At 42.6% G+C, this 12,789-nt stretch overlaps 1 protein-coding gene across 1 annotated transcript; it reads right to left on the reverse strand.

Moving 5' to 3' along the window:
- Positions 1–692: 692 nt before the first annotated feature.
- CCNG2 (cyclin G2) lies at positions 693–11,167 on the reverse strand. Its single transcript, XM_059922805.1, has 8 exons — positions 10,841–11,167; positions 9,727–9,864; positions 8,926–9,063; positions 7,222–7,472; positions 6,946–7,024; positions 6,746–6,844; positions 3,877–4,082; positions 693–2,083 (listed from the first exon to the last, which is right to left on the reverse strand). Exons 2-8 carry the CDS (start codon positions 9,862–9,864, stop codon positions 1,960–1,962), a joined length of 1,035 nt encoding a protein of 344 aa, XP_059778788.1. The 5' UTR covers positions 10,841–11,167; the 3' UTR covers positions 693–1,959.
- Between the last annotated feature and the right edge of the window lie 1,622 nt (positions 11,168–12,789).

Below are 12,789 nucleotides of genomic sequence, written 5' to 3' on the forward strand. Positions count from 1 at the left end.
TCCCTATTGCCAGGGGAGAAGTGGTATTACGTGAAAACCATATTCTGTATATCTCATTTTCTAACCAACTAGAGCAAACAAAGGTCTACAAAACCAAACTAGATAGGGAAACCCACGCAAAAAAAAAAAAAAAAAAACAGTGGTGGAGGCCACCACTTGCAGATCAAGCCTAAAGCTTGGGAAAAAAGATCCAAAGAGCTAGAGGCTGGCAAGGTCCAGTCAAAGCTAACTCCCCTAGTGCTTATTCACCAAGCGACCTTCTGAAGAGAATTTGGCTTGTCTGCAGAGAGAGAAACTGTACTAACCTGCCAACGTGAGTATCCTGGTCTACTTGATACCTTTTGGCTTTCACTATAAACTAATAGGCATTCAGGTTAATATGTCGCTCTTTTAATATGAGTACACCCCCGAGAGAGGTCAACTCTCCAGTGACAGATTCACTTTCAGTATCTCCAAGGCTCAGGGCCAAACTGCAGTGAGGAAATACTACCTGGAGGACTCCTGGTAACCAGAGACAGGGCTTATCCTGGAGGCGCTCCAGCCTCACTTCAAGCCTCCCCTCTGAAATACAGCAAGCACCTTTTCTTTTTCACCAAAAAGTTAAAAATTAAAATGTGACTGCAAACAAGGAGTACAATTCATTAATATTTTTATTTTGAGTTGTAATCTATTATTACTTCAAAAAGATTCACTTCAAAAAACATCCAATGGATGCTGACTTACCAGTAAAAAAGTAAGTCATCGTTATATGATTTATAATACAGAATACACAATAAATTATATTTACATGCAATGACTAGACTATCACACACACAGTAAAAAAATACAGGATTTTTATGTACATTTTTAAAGATTTACATTTTCATATACAGTTTATAAAGTTTAAAAAAATTCTCTGTACTAAATCTCATGTGTACAGAGTTTATAAATCCCTATTCTTATGGCTGTACCACCACACAGATACGCTTAAAACTATAATACTACAAACACTTAGGTTTTTTTACACTTCATATTCAGTCTTGGCACCCATGTACAATACCGTTATTTTTGAAACGTGAATTACAAAGGAAATACAATGTAATCATGCAGACTTTTTAATAGAAGAAAATGAGACAAAATGTGCTACCAGATCAACATTTATCAATTCCATAGTTACCTAGTTCTGTTCAACTTGCTGCACTGCTCTCATACAGGTACATGCAAAACTAGATTATGGATTGTTTTAAAAACATTAAAATAATACTATAGTTTGACAACACTTAGGCATTAGGAATGCAACTATCCAACAACCCTAGTCTGTTGCTTATTTCTGTTTTGGCAGAAACCTCAAAGAAATGAAGATATTACATACTAAAATTCACAGAAATGTCAACATTATAATTCCTAAGTTTCTAGAGTCTGCATCAGATAGAACACTGATCATTTAAAAAAACAAAAAAACAACAAAAAAAAGGTTTTTGACATTTAAGAGTATATTCTCTGCTCTGAGAATGGAGGGGGAGAGAGAGAGATCTAAGATAAACCATTAAAGGATTATCCATTGTCCCTGCAAAGGAAGCACTTGCACACTCCCAATCTGTTTCATTAAAGACACCTGAAGGCTTTATAAAAAAGTTGAAGCTACACTATTCATCTTTAAAAATCTTCTTGAAAAGTAATAAATTGAAGGTATCAGCACCTTCCCTCCTCCCCCATGTAGCTAAAGATCAAGGAGAAAAATAAAGTGCCAATGTCTGAAGTATTGTTAATTGTTTAAGAGGCACTAACCCATTTGATGGCTTAGGATTAAATATGAAAATAGGCCAGATCTGATCTGAATAATAAATAGAAGGTAGGTATTCCAGAGTCTATGCAATTCCTGCCTAGATGGGGGCTGCACCAGGAAACTACCTACTCCCCCATTTATTGCTTTGAAACCTGTACACACACGTTAATTTTGGACCCAGAACAATGAGATTTCTAAGACGGAAAGCACAGTGTCTGTGCCACTTTGAAGCTGAAGAAGAACGTGCACTCCTGATCACCGTGAGGGGAGCTGCTGAGGCTCTCTTCTCCACAACTCATATCTTCACAGGAGTCCTCGCTAAAAGGAAAAAGAGACAGAGAGAAGGATCCCATCATTTAAAACACATTTAAAGGTCGTACAGGCAAAATTAAACTGCTGAACAAGTAGCTCTAGTCTCAGGATTTTTACATTCAAAATTTAAGCTCTACAGAGACAAAATTTAACTTAGAAGGACTTCCTAAAGTGAAGTGTATTGTAATCTCCTTAGAAAATAGATTTGCTTAAGAGGTTTAAACAAATTACCACTTGCCAAACTATTATTCTTGTACCAAGTAATAACTCTGTCAACAACTAACTATAGAATTCTAAGTATTTTAAATCCAATAAATGCAAACTAATGACAAAGATCTCCTATCATATAGTTTTGGGTTTTTTTTTAAATTTATTTATTTATTTTCGGCTGTGTTGGGTCTTCGTTTCTGTGCGAGGGCTTTCTCTAGTTGCGGCAAGCGGGGGCCACTCTTCATCGCGGTGCGCGGGCCTCTCACTGTTGCGGCCTCTCCCGTTGTGGAGCACAGGCTCCAGACGCGCAGGCTCAGTAGTTGTGGCTCACGGGCTTAGTTGCTCCGCGGCATGTGGGATCTTCCCAGACCAGGGCTCGAACCCGTGTCCCCTGCATTGGCAGGCAGATTCTTAACCACTGCGCTACCACGGAAGCCCTATCATATGGTTTTGATGTCTTTCTTGCATCAATAATTGCATCACTGAACTTCTCAAATATCAAACTAAGAAACCAACGAGCTAGGAAAATGGAACTTATGGTCTCTTCTCCCTACAGCATAAAACAGTGAAATTCAATAAAATTAAATAATTCACTTTACTAACAAAAATAAACTCTGAATAAGACAACGGCATTTGACAAAACTAAAAATCTCTACAGAACTCTGCCACATCAGTGGTGGTAGTTCCCTTTACTTTCCAGTCATTTAACCCACAGCCTCTTTCCATAGGACCATTTTAGAAATTCATACTAATGTTAAAAAACCCAGAATGCTGTTTTTTTAACTAAACTGTATTTCAAAAAGCAAAGATGCGAAACAAGCAGTTTTTTTAAACAGGAGTGAAATAAGTCAGAGAACAACAAATACTGTATGATCTCACTTATATGCGGAATCTGAAAACACAAAACAGAACTCACAGATGCAGAGAACAGATGGATGGTTGCCGGAGTTGGGGGGAGGGGGTGGTAGGTGAAGGTGGTCAAAAGGTACAAACTTCCAGTTATAAGTCTCGGGGAGGTAATGACGTATAGGATGCTGGTTTTTATTGTTGTTGTTGTTGTTTTGTTTAATTTTTATTTTATTTATTTACTTTTTGGCTGTGTTGGGTCTTCGTTGCTGCACGCGGGCTTTCTCTAGTTGCGGCGAGCGGGGGCTACTCTTCGTTTCGGTGCGCGGGCTTCTCACAGCGGTGGCTTCTCTTGTTGCAGAGCACAAGCTCTAGGAGCACGGGCTTCGGTAGTTGTGGCTCGCGGGCTCTAGAGCGCAGGCTCAGTAGTTGTGGCGCATGGGCTTAGTTGCTCCGTGGCATGTGGGATCTTCCCAGACCAGGGCTCGAACCCGTGTCCCCTGCACTGGCAGGTGGATTCTTAACCACTGCGCCACCAGGGAAGCCCCTGTTGTTGTTTTTTAATAAAGAAAAGAAGTGGGGAGAGGGGGGTACACTTCCAAACTATTGCCTATTTTAATAAAACTATTTCTGGTTAATTTTCTTACCCAAAGAAATGATGGTATCAGAGGTAGGGGCTCTGATACACAAACATCAGTAACATTTAGTCTGGGGAAGTCTCATTAGTCAAGGAACCTGCTTACCTTTCACTTTCATCAAAACACCCCACCTCTGGTATTGTGGGCAACTCAGGAACACTATAGTAGCTATTGTGGAGGTTCTGGGCTGTGCGCCTTGAAACAATCCAAACCAACTTCTTAAGATCTGGTTTGCAACATTCAGGAGAAGAATATTCAGCTAGGCATTTAGAAACTAACTCCCTCCAGTAAACAAACTCGGAGTCATTAACCTGAAAAAAATATTTAAATGAAGAGGTTATGACAGCGGTTCCCAAACCTTGCCGCACCTTGGAATCACCCTGCGATGCTTAAAAAATACTGATGCCTGGCTCCCACCCTCAGATACTCTTATTTAATTGATATGAGGTGTCATCTGGGCATCAAGGTTTTTTAAAGCTCCCCAGGTGATTCTAATGTGCAGTCAAAATCTGGTAACCACTGCTTTAGGGGAGAAGCACCACAGGTATAAATCATTTACATAGGACTCAATACAGAGAACACTCTGCCTATCTTAAGAAAGCACACTAACCTAAAAACACTAGGTCTGTTAATAAATCAATTATCAAGTATATACTTTGATAGTCGCAATGCAAAGGAATTTAACATAATTTACGTTTCTGTAACATAGCATTACTTGGATTGCTAAAATACGCATTTACATTAAGACACCAGACATATGCAAATGGAGAAGTTGGCAATGTGAGAGACGAGGAATTCCCCCAGAAGGGCACAGTTCCTCCACCACTGGGGAGTGCCCCAATTTATTTCATGGAATCAATTTTCACCGAAGATGTTTCCAAATGACATTATTATAAAAGGTTTAGATTCAAACTAGTAAATTCGTGCTTAAAACAAAAGCTGGAAGTTATGTATTAAAACAAAATGCTTCACGTTGCATGTACTTGACCACAAAACAGACGATGATTTTATATCATCTTGGCCTCCATTTCCACCTAATCCAGTCACATCTTAATCCCCTGGCAGTCTGGCTTCTATCACTCTCTTATTCTCCTGACATCACCTCCTACATCCCCTACGTGGGGAAACCGCCAACACTGAAAACCCAGAGTTTTAATCAACCCCTAATCAGAGGACTCCCAAGAATTTCTTATGGTTTCAACTATTATTTCCTCATGGGAAATTGCTAATCTCAATCTCCAACTATAGTTTATCTGGAGTTTTTAGTCCAGACTGCCAAGTATCTGCTAGACATCTACCTATCGGAAAGGTATACAAGTACCTAAAATCATACTTCTTTGATCACAATTAACTTCTCTCCAATTTCCCTCAATGGTACCAATATTCTCTCCACCATTAGGTCCAAATCTTGGTCATTCGTGACTCCTTGCCTCATTTCCATGCTTGGCCTCTAAAAACCACTGAGTTGGGTGTACTTCCTCCTGCCTGTGACCATCATCTGGATATTCTATCTACAAACCGACCCCAAAATGATTCCCACACCCTTCTAGTCCACCAGCTTCCTGGCCGCGAGCCTCTGCTGCCCGAACCAGGTTCCCAGTCACTGTGCCTCTCACAGTCTACCCTCCTTCCCTGCTAACCACATCCCAAAGTATTCCCTATGCTCAGAGACACAGACCCTACGGGACCGCGACACAGAACAGTAAATGACAGAACACCCTGCTTCGTGTTCAGTTCCATACTTCTCCAACTAGACTATCAGTTTAAGAAAAAGGACTGGGGCTTCCCTGGTGGCGCAGTGGTTGAGAATCTGCCTGCCAATGCAGGGGACGCGGGTTCGAGCCCTGGTCTGGGAAGATCCCACATGCCGCGGAGCAACTGGGCCCGTGAGCCACAACTACTGAGCCTGCGCGTCTGGAGCCTGTGCCCCGCAACGGGAGGCCGCGATAATGAGAGGCCCGCGCACAGCGATGAAGAGTGGCCCCCGCTCTCCGCAACTGGAGAAAGCCCTCGCACAGAAACGAAGACGCAACACAGCCATAAATAAATAAATAAATAAATACAAAAAAAAAAAAAAAAAAAAAAAAGAATAGTGCCTGGCATTGAGTAGGTCTCAATAAATATTTAAAAAAAAAAAAAAAAAAAAAAAAAAAGAAAAAGGACTGTGCTTATGTTTGGTTTACACCTCTTTATGATTGAAAAAACTTACCAGGCTGGCCTGACAAAGGAGTTTCAAAGAGAAACATAGCTGATGTTATCTTGGTAATGCTACTAAAGGGACGATGATTAGCCTACAGATGTAATGGGATGCTATTCGTGCATTTACTAACTCTACTTCTTAATATGCATTTTATTTATTTTTAATAAATTTATTTATTTATTTTTGGCTGTGTTGGGTCTTCGCTGCTGCACACAGGCTTTCTTTAGCTGTGGCGAGTGGGGGCTACTCTTCGTTGCAGGGCACGGGCTTCTCATTGCGGTGGCTTCTCATTGCAGAGCATGGGCTCAGTAGTTGTGGCTCGTGGGCTCTAGAGCGCAGGCTCAGCAGTGTGGTGCGTGGGCTTAGTTGCTCCGCGGCATGTGGGATCCTCCTGGACCAGGGCTCGAACCCATGTCCCCTGCATTGGCAAGAGGATTCCTAACCACTGCGCCACCAGGGAAGCCCTTAATACGCATTTTAGAACAATGTGCATGGGGCAATGTAGACCGCTGTATTACCAACTGGCAAGAAGACTACAGAAGGGATGTCTAAACGTGGAAAGAAGCTAGCCTAAGTGACCAGGTTCCCTTCCAGCTTAACACTGTCTGGGTTGAAGCTGCATTTGTAGAACATCAACACTTAAGATACAAGAATAAATGAGTAAAAGTTAAGAGCCCCATAAAGTGTTACTTAATGATTAAGTCACCACAGAAAAAATAAAATAAAACACTAGGAAGAAACTTGCTTTAAAGAATAAGTTCTGAAGATATTTACCTTGGAATGTTTTTTAACAAGCAGGAGAATTTCCAATAATTCAATGGATTTCAAAGTTTCTACTTCCAAATTGAGAAGGCACAAAGCTAATACAGATGGCTACAAGAAAAAAAAGAAAAATAATTTTTTTAATTCAAAATAGAAACTGCGGGGGAAAAAACAGAAACTGTGAGATATATATAAGAAAGAAATTGACTTACTTTTGCTTTTGAAAAGATAAGTCTGCAGCAGCAAGCTTTCAGCTGAGCTTCCAGTTTATCAAGGCTCAGTATTTCTTTCCTATACAATGAAAAGAAAGAACAAAATATTTATTTATTAAACTTCTAAAGATTTAAACAATTCTAAGCATTTGTCATTAAAAGTCCAAGCTGAAAGTTTGGAGCAGGTAAAAACATAAATTTCACTAGCGTTCTAATTCTTCACTGTTACTTATAGCAATGCCGAAGTAGAAAATCTTAATTTTTAATCTCACTGACCTTTCTGAAGTATGACAAAGTACTATAGTATGGTATAAGTGCAAAAAGTTTAAGGCAGTAGTAGCTTCCAATTCATAGTGCAATTTTTCTGAAATTATTTTTTCCATCCGTTTTATGTCAGAAGCAGTACATTTACATTGGCTAATCCGGATTACATCAAGAGTAGACGGAATATTGCATTCTTCTTCAACTATTCTAGCAGCCAGCAAAAAACAACAGACTCCAATGCAAGACAAATGTTTAGGTTTCACCTGAAAAACAAAGAACAAAAGATTTCTTCCAACAATTGTCACTTTAACTTAGCAAAGCAGACACTTAAAAGAATATTGTAATGAGCCCCTATTCTTAAGACAGAACACAATCAAGCTGCTTCCCTGTACTTACCTTTACACACAGTTATACTTAATCGTTTTTACATTTTAAGCTGTCTTAACCTCCCTTTAAAAAACAAAAAAGACATTTTGAGCATTTAAATTACTTAATTTAAATGCAGGTAAAAATTGTTAATGCAAGTTCAAAAGCTAGGTTTCTCACAGAGTTATACATTATATTTCAAACTTATGAAATTCATAATAGTACAACCTCCCCCAAAATAAATTAAGCCTTCCAACACCAAGAAAATATACTTTTTTGGATATAAAAATAATACATTCATCTTTGTATCTTCTTATCTATTTAAGAATCATCCCATACTTCACTGCAAATTTCCCCAAGAGAGATATTGCATCAGATGAGCAGAGTAGAGCTTATGTACAAGCTGCCATGGACAGATGGCTTCCCTTTTCAGTGCCCTGAAAACTGACCCAGCAGCTGACAGCAATCCTACTGGCAGAAGTATCACCACATTTAACAGTTACTGGTAATTGGTTTTTTTTTTTTAATTTATTTTTTATTGAAGTATAGTTGAATTACAATTTAATTACTGCTGTACAGCAAAGTGACTCAGTTATACATATATATACACATTCTTTTTCATATTCTTTTCCATTATGGTTTACCACAGGATATTGAATATAGTTCCCTGTGCCATACAGTAGGACCTTGTTGTTTATCCATTCTATATGTACCAGTTTGCATCTGCTAATCCCAAACTCCCACTCCTACCCTCTCCCACTCCCCTCCCCCTGGCAACCACCAAATCTATTCTCTATGTCCCTGATTCTGTTTCTGTTTCACTAATAGGTTCATTTGTGTCATATTTTGGATTCCACATATAAGTGATATCATATGACTTGCTGGTAATTGTTAATAAGACAGTGGCTCCCTGCTTGGAAAAGATTTCTCATAGTGAAGGCAATAGGTCACCTTTAACATACTGCTATACTTCCATTTGCCACGTTTCACGTGTTTAAAAACACCTAGGCTCAAAAGAAACATAACGGAAGATGAAAATATGAAAACCTTATTTTGAGAGCTATGTATATAGAAACACCTAAAAAAACAGTAGTCTTCATTTTTTCACATCTTTAAAGAGAAGGTATGTAAGAGGTACAGGAAAACCTAACTTAAGATACAGTAATATGCTTACTTTTGTAGTCTCTTAATCTGGACTAAAGATCACAATTCCGAAAATTAAAAATGTTTATCTATAGTGACATAATTACATTCATTTGCCAAATATTTACTGAATCCTTGTATTCTAGGCATCGTGCTAGGCACTGGGTATAAAAAAATGAAGTTTTATTTATAAAAACGATGAAATACCTTCATAAGAGCCAAGAATCTGTCCAAAATATTGACAGCCAGGACAAAAGTTTCAGTGCAAGATCCAAAAAAGTTGGTTAAACTCCTTAAATCTTCTACTTTGGCATTTCTCAATCTTGGACACAAAGTGTTATCATTCTGCAACAAAAACCAAGAGCCAAAGTTTATGATTGTCTTAGAACTAGAATGGACAATACACAGAGTTAGATTCAAATAAGGTAATTTTTTTCCCCTGAATCTTCAAGAATATGGGGGACTATCACTTAACCAAAGCACTACAGTTTTTCAGATACAAAATGTGTACACAACACTGCTTTTTAAAAATATACATCATAAAAGACATTCAGCAATTCAATATAAAGCAAACTGTTGCCACACTTCCAGAGGATAAGAGCAAATATAATTCAATTCCCTTGTAATGGACATCTAGAAGGTTCCTTGTTTTAAAAAAAAAAAAAAATCACTTAAGAGCCTACTATACAGAAGTATTGCATAGGCAGAGGGTATTTCCACAAATGACCTGCTCAATTCCCAGGGGGTCTCCCACCCTGAAGCTGCAGGCTGGGGAGTGCCACATTTGAAGCCACACTTCCCTAGATTTAGTATCACTCTCATTTTTGCTAAGAAACAAAAGCATGACCCTGTATTAAGATTTATCTTAGTACTCTAGGACGACCACTTGTGGTCTTAAGAAACTTTGCAGCCTTTAGTCTAGATTCAACTAAAAAAAAAAAAAAAAATTAAAGTTATCTCCCCAAGCCCTGTCAGCGACTAGAGCAAGTTATCTTTCCTGGCACTTACCTCCGGGGTAGCCTCGATCAAGCTCAGCCCTTTTTCTCGAGGTTGGAATCTCTGTTCCTGTTCTAGGTAGAGGTTCAACAATCCGAAGAGCTGGACCCCTTCACGACCGGCCAAGTACTCTGCCCCCAAATCCTTCATCTGTAGCAAAGACACCACACACAGTTAGAATGTATCCTGGAGGGGGGAGGGGGGAAGCACAAAAGAGCTGGGGCCAATACCTCCAGCGAGGGGCGCCCCAGCACACCCTGGAGAAAAGCGGGTGAGGGCACCAGTCACGTCCAGCCGAACCCCGGAGCAATCCTCCCCGACCGCCAGGGAGGTGTGGCAGGGGGAGGGGCCGTGGTCACGTCCGCCGGCTAGCGCTGGGTCAGACCGGCCAGCCCCGGTCTCCCAGCCGTTTCACAAACAGGAAACTGTCCTCTGGCGGCGGTGTCCGGACGGTCCGCCCCACCTGAAGTCCCGGGGGGAGGGGTTTCTGCCCAGTGGAACGCACCGGGGTCTCCGAGAGCAACGGGTCCGGGAGGTAGGGGCTTTGCACAACGTGGGGGGAGGGAAAGTCTCGCGACTGAACAAAGAACCGGAGGGAGGAGACTCCCGAGCCCCGCCCCTCCCGCGGAGCCCAGCTCCAGAAGCCCCTCTCGCTGGAGTCCAGCCCCCAAGCCTTCCCCATCCGCTTCGGCAGCGCCTCCTCTGAACAAAACCCGAGTGGCAGAGACCTAGGTCCCAGAGAGCACTGGGGTGGCGCGGCCCACGCGATCGGGGTCTGGGGACAGAAATCCAGCCCGCCCCGTGCCCAGACAATACCCTTCCATCCACCGATGCCCTGATTCCGCAATTCTGCGGAGACCCGGGGCTGTCAATCCAAGAAGAACCACCCCAGCGAGCCACCGTGACAAAATGAGGGAGGGGAGACACCAAAGAACTGTCTTCAGCCTCCTCGACCCTCCATCCATCCATCGCATCAGCATCTCTCCGCCTCTGGGCGCCCACTGCCCCAGGGCTGAGGGCAGGACCGGAATCGCTCCCCAAGCTGAGGGGTGGGCACTCTGACATCGCTCCTCGCAGTCCCGACCATGAACAAAGAAGCTCCGCGGTCCCGGGTGGGCCCACTCACCGTGCTGGAGTCGCGCCTCCACCGGCCCGCGGCGTCACGGTCGGATGGGACTGGGCGCGGCGGGGACGTCCGGACCTGTCTCCGAGGTCAGGGACCCGCCGCCTCAGTGGTGCCCCCGACCGGCATCCGACCCTTCCCCCCTACCACCGCCGCCTCGGCCTCACAGCCCCGGCTTCATCCCGCTCCCCGCGCGCCCACCCTCCGGCTGGGGCGCTGCGCCGGTCCCTCTAGCCCTGCCCCACTATGGGTTCCACCGCCGCTGACGCCGCCACCACCGCGGAGGCCCCAACAAAACCCCTTGTTTTTGTTTTGAGTTTCCGACGCCCCCAAGGGGGCGGGGCACGTGACTCTCCGCGGAGGGATCCGCTGCCTCCTCGACAGACTTTGAAAAAGAGTCCCTCCCCTAAGTGTATGTCTCCAGCCAGCTTTGTGGCCTCCTCAGCTCGCCTTTGCTTTACTGAGCCACTCCTCCCTCCCAAGGAGGAGGATGGAATCTGGGCACGGCTTTATTCCTCTATTGATCCTACGGAGGAAGGAAAGGGAGTGATAGGCGTGAGGGGCGGAAGGAGATAGTTTCTGGTCGCATTGCACCTTTTAAAGGTCCCCGATTTGTTTTGTTTTCGCTGTTTTGAAAAGTCCGCCCAAAGTAGCGGGCTCCCCGATTGGATATCGGTGGGGGCGAGCAGGATGCTGAAGCTCTGATTCAGTCTCGAATCCGGATTGGCTAACTGATTATCCTTTGAACCCTCTGATTGGTTTTCACTGTATCCTGCGCTTCTATCTGCCTCAGGGCCTTAGCAACTCTGGTGTCTGGATTGCGCATGCCTGGGTGGACCACTTCGGAGAAATTCACTAACCTGCCCCGGGGTCTGTACCTTCCCACCGCCATCACCAGCACCGCCCCCCCCACCCCACCCCCACCCCCGGCCCGGTCCCAAGGGAATACCACGTTTGGTTCTCACCTCCGAAGAGCTAGAACAGCTAGATAACTTTTGTGACAACTTCTTCCACCACGGGAGGGTTTTCTACGTTCCTTCTTTATTTTGTTCTGCAGGTCAATTTTGCGATAACCAGTCAAGTTATTGTAAAATTTTCGGGGTGCTTACTGAAATATTTACGAGTAAAATGCTATCATCTTTGTATTTGCTTTAAAGTTTACCGACCAAAAGGAAAAAAAAAAAAATGGAGAAGAACTGTGAAACAAGATTGGCAAAAAGAGTTGTTGAAACTGGGTGATGGATACAGGAGGGTTTGTTATACTATTCTTTCTACTTTTGTGTACCTTGAAATTTTTCCGTAATAAAAATAAATATTCAATAAAGGGACTTTTAAAAACAAAAAATTACCTGTGCACATTGACGATGGCAAGTAAACATCTAATAATAGCCTACGTCCTGAGGTTGAACTTGTACTGTTGTTTTAATGAAGACTCAGAGAGGCTTCTTGGTCCTTGGTCACCCATAAATTATCATTTATTGTCCATTACAGAGTTGTTATTAAGAGGCGACACCTCTCCTGAGGCGGGGCAAAAAGCAAAGCAAAGAGTGCCTTAGGCTGGAGAAAATTTCACGTGGAATATTTTTGGGGGATGTAAGAGGCTCTCCTCCAACGTTTATAGTTATTTTCTTTACTTTCTCTTGCTTCAGTTCCTCGCTGGCCATCTGCTAAATATGCAAATCGGTAAATAACACTTTCTCGAGTTCTACTCTAAATAATTAGCCCTAAGAAACTGATTTCTCTTTTCTGCCCTTCTGTATGTTTTCTGTGAATTGTTTGGTTACTTGTAAAGTTGTTTGGTTACTTGTAAAATATGCATGTAACATAGCTTTCACAACAGCTTTTTCTTTTTTCCAGAGCAGCTAAGGAATTTTAGAAATAGATCCCTTTGCATATTAGCTGGGACTAGACATAGATGTCTGGAGCACAGAGCAACTGGGGGGAGGGCAGCT

Source organism: Balaenoptera ricei, chromosome 5 (genome assembly GCF_028023285.1).
Source record: "Balaenoptera ricei isolate mBalRic1 chromosome 5, mBalRic1.hap2, whole genome shotgun sequence".
In the NCBI taxonomy this organism is placed as follows: domain Eukaryota; kingdom Metazoa; phylum Chordata; class Mammalia; order Artiodactyla; family Balaenopteridae; genus Balaenoptera; species Balaenoptera ricei.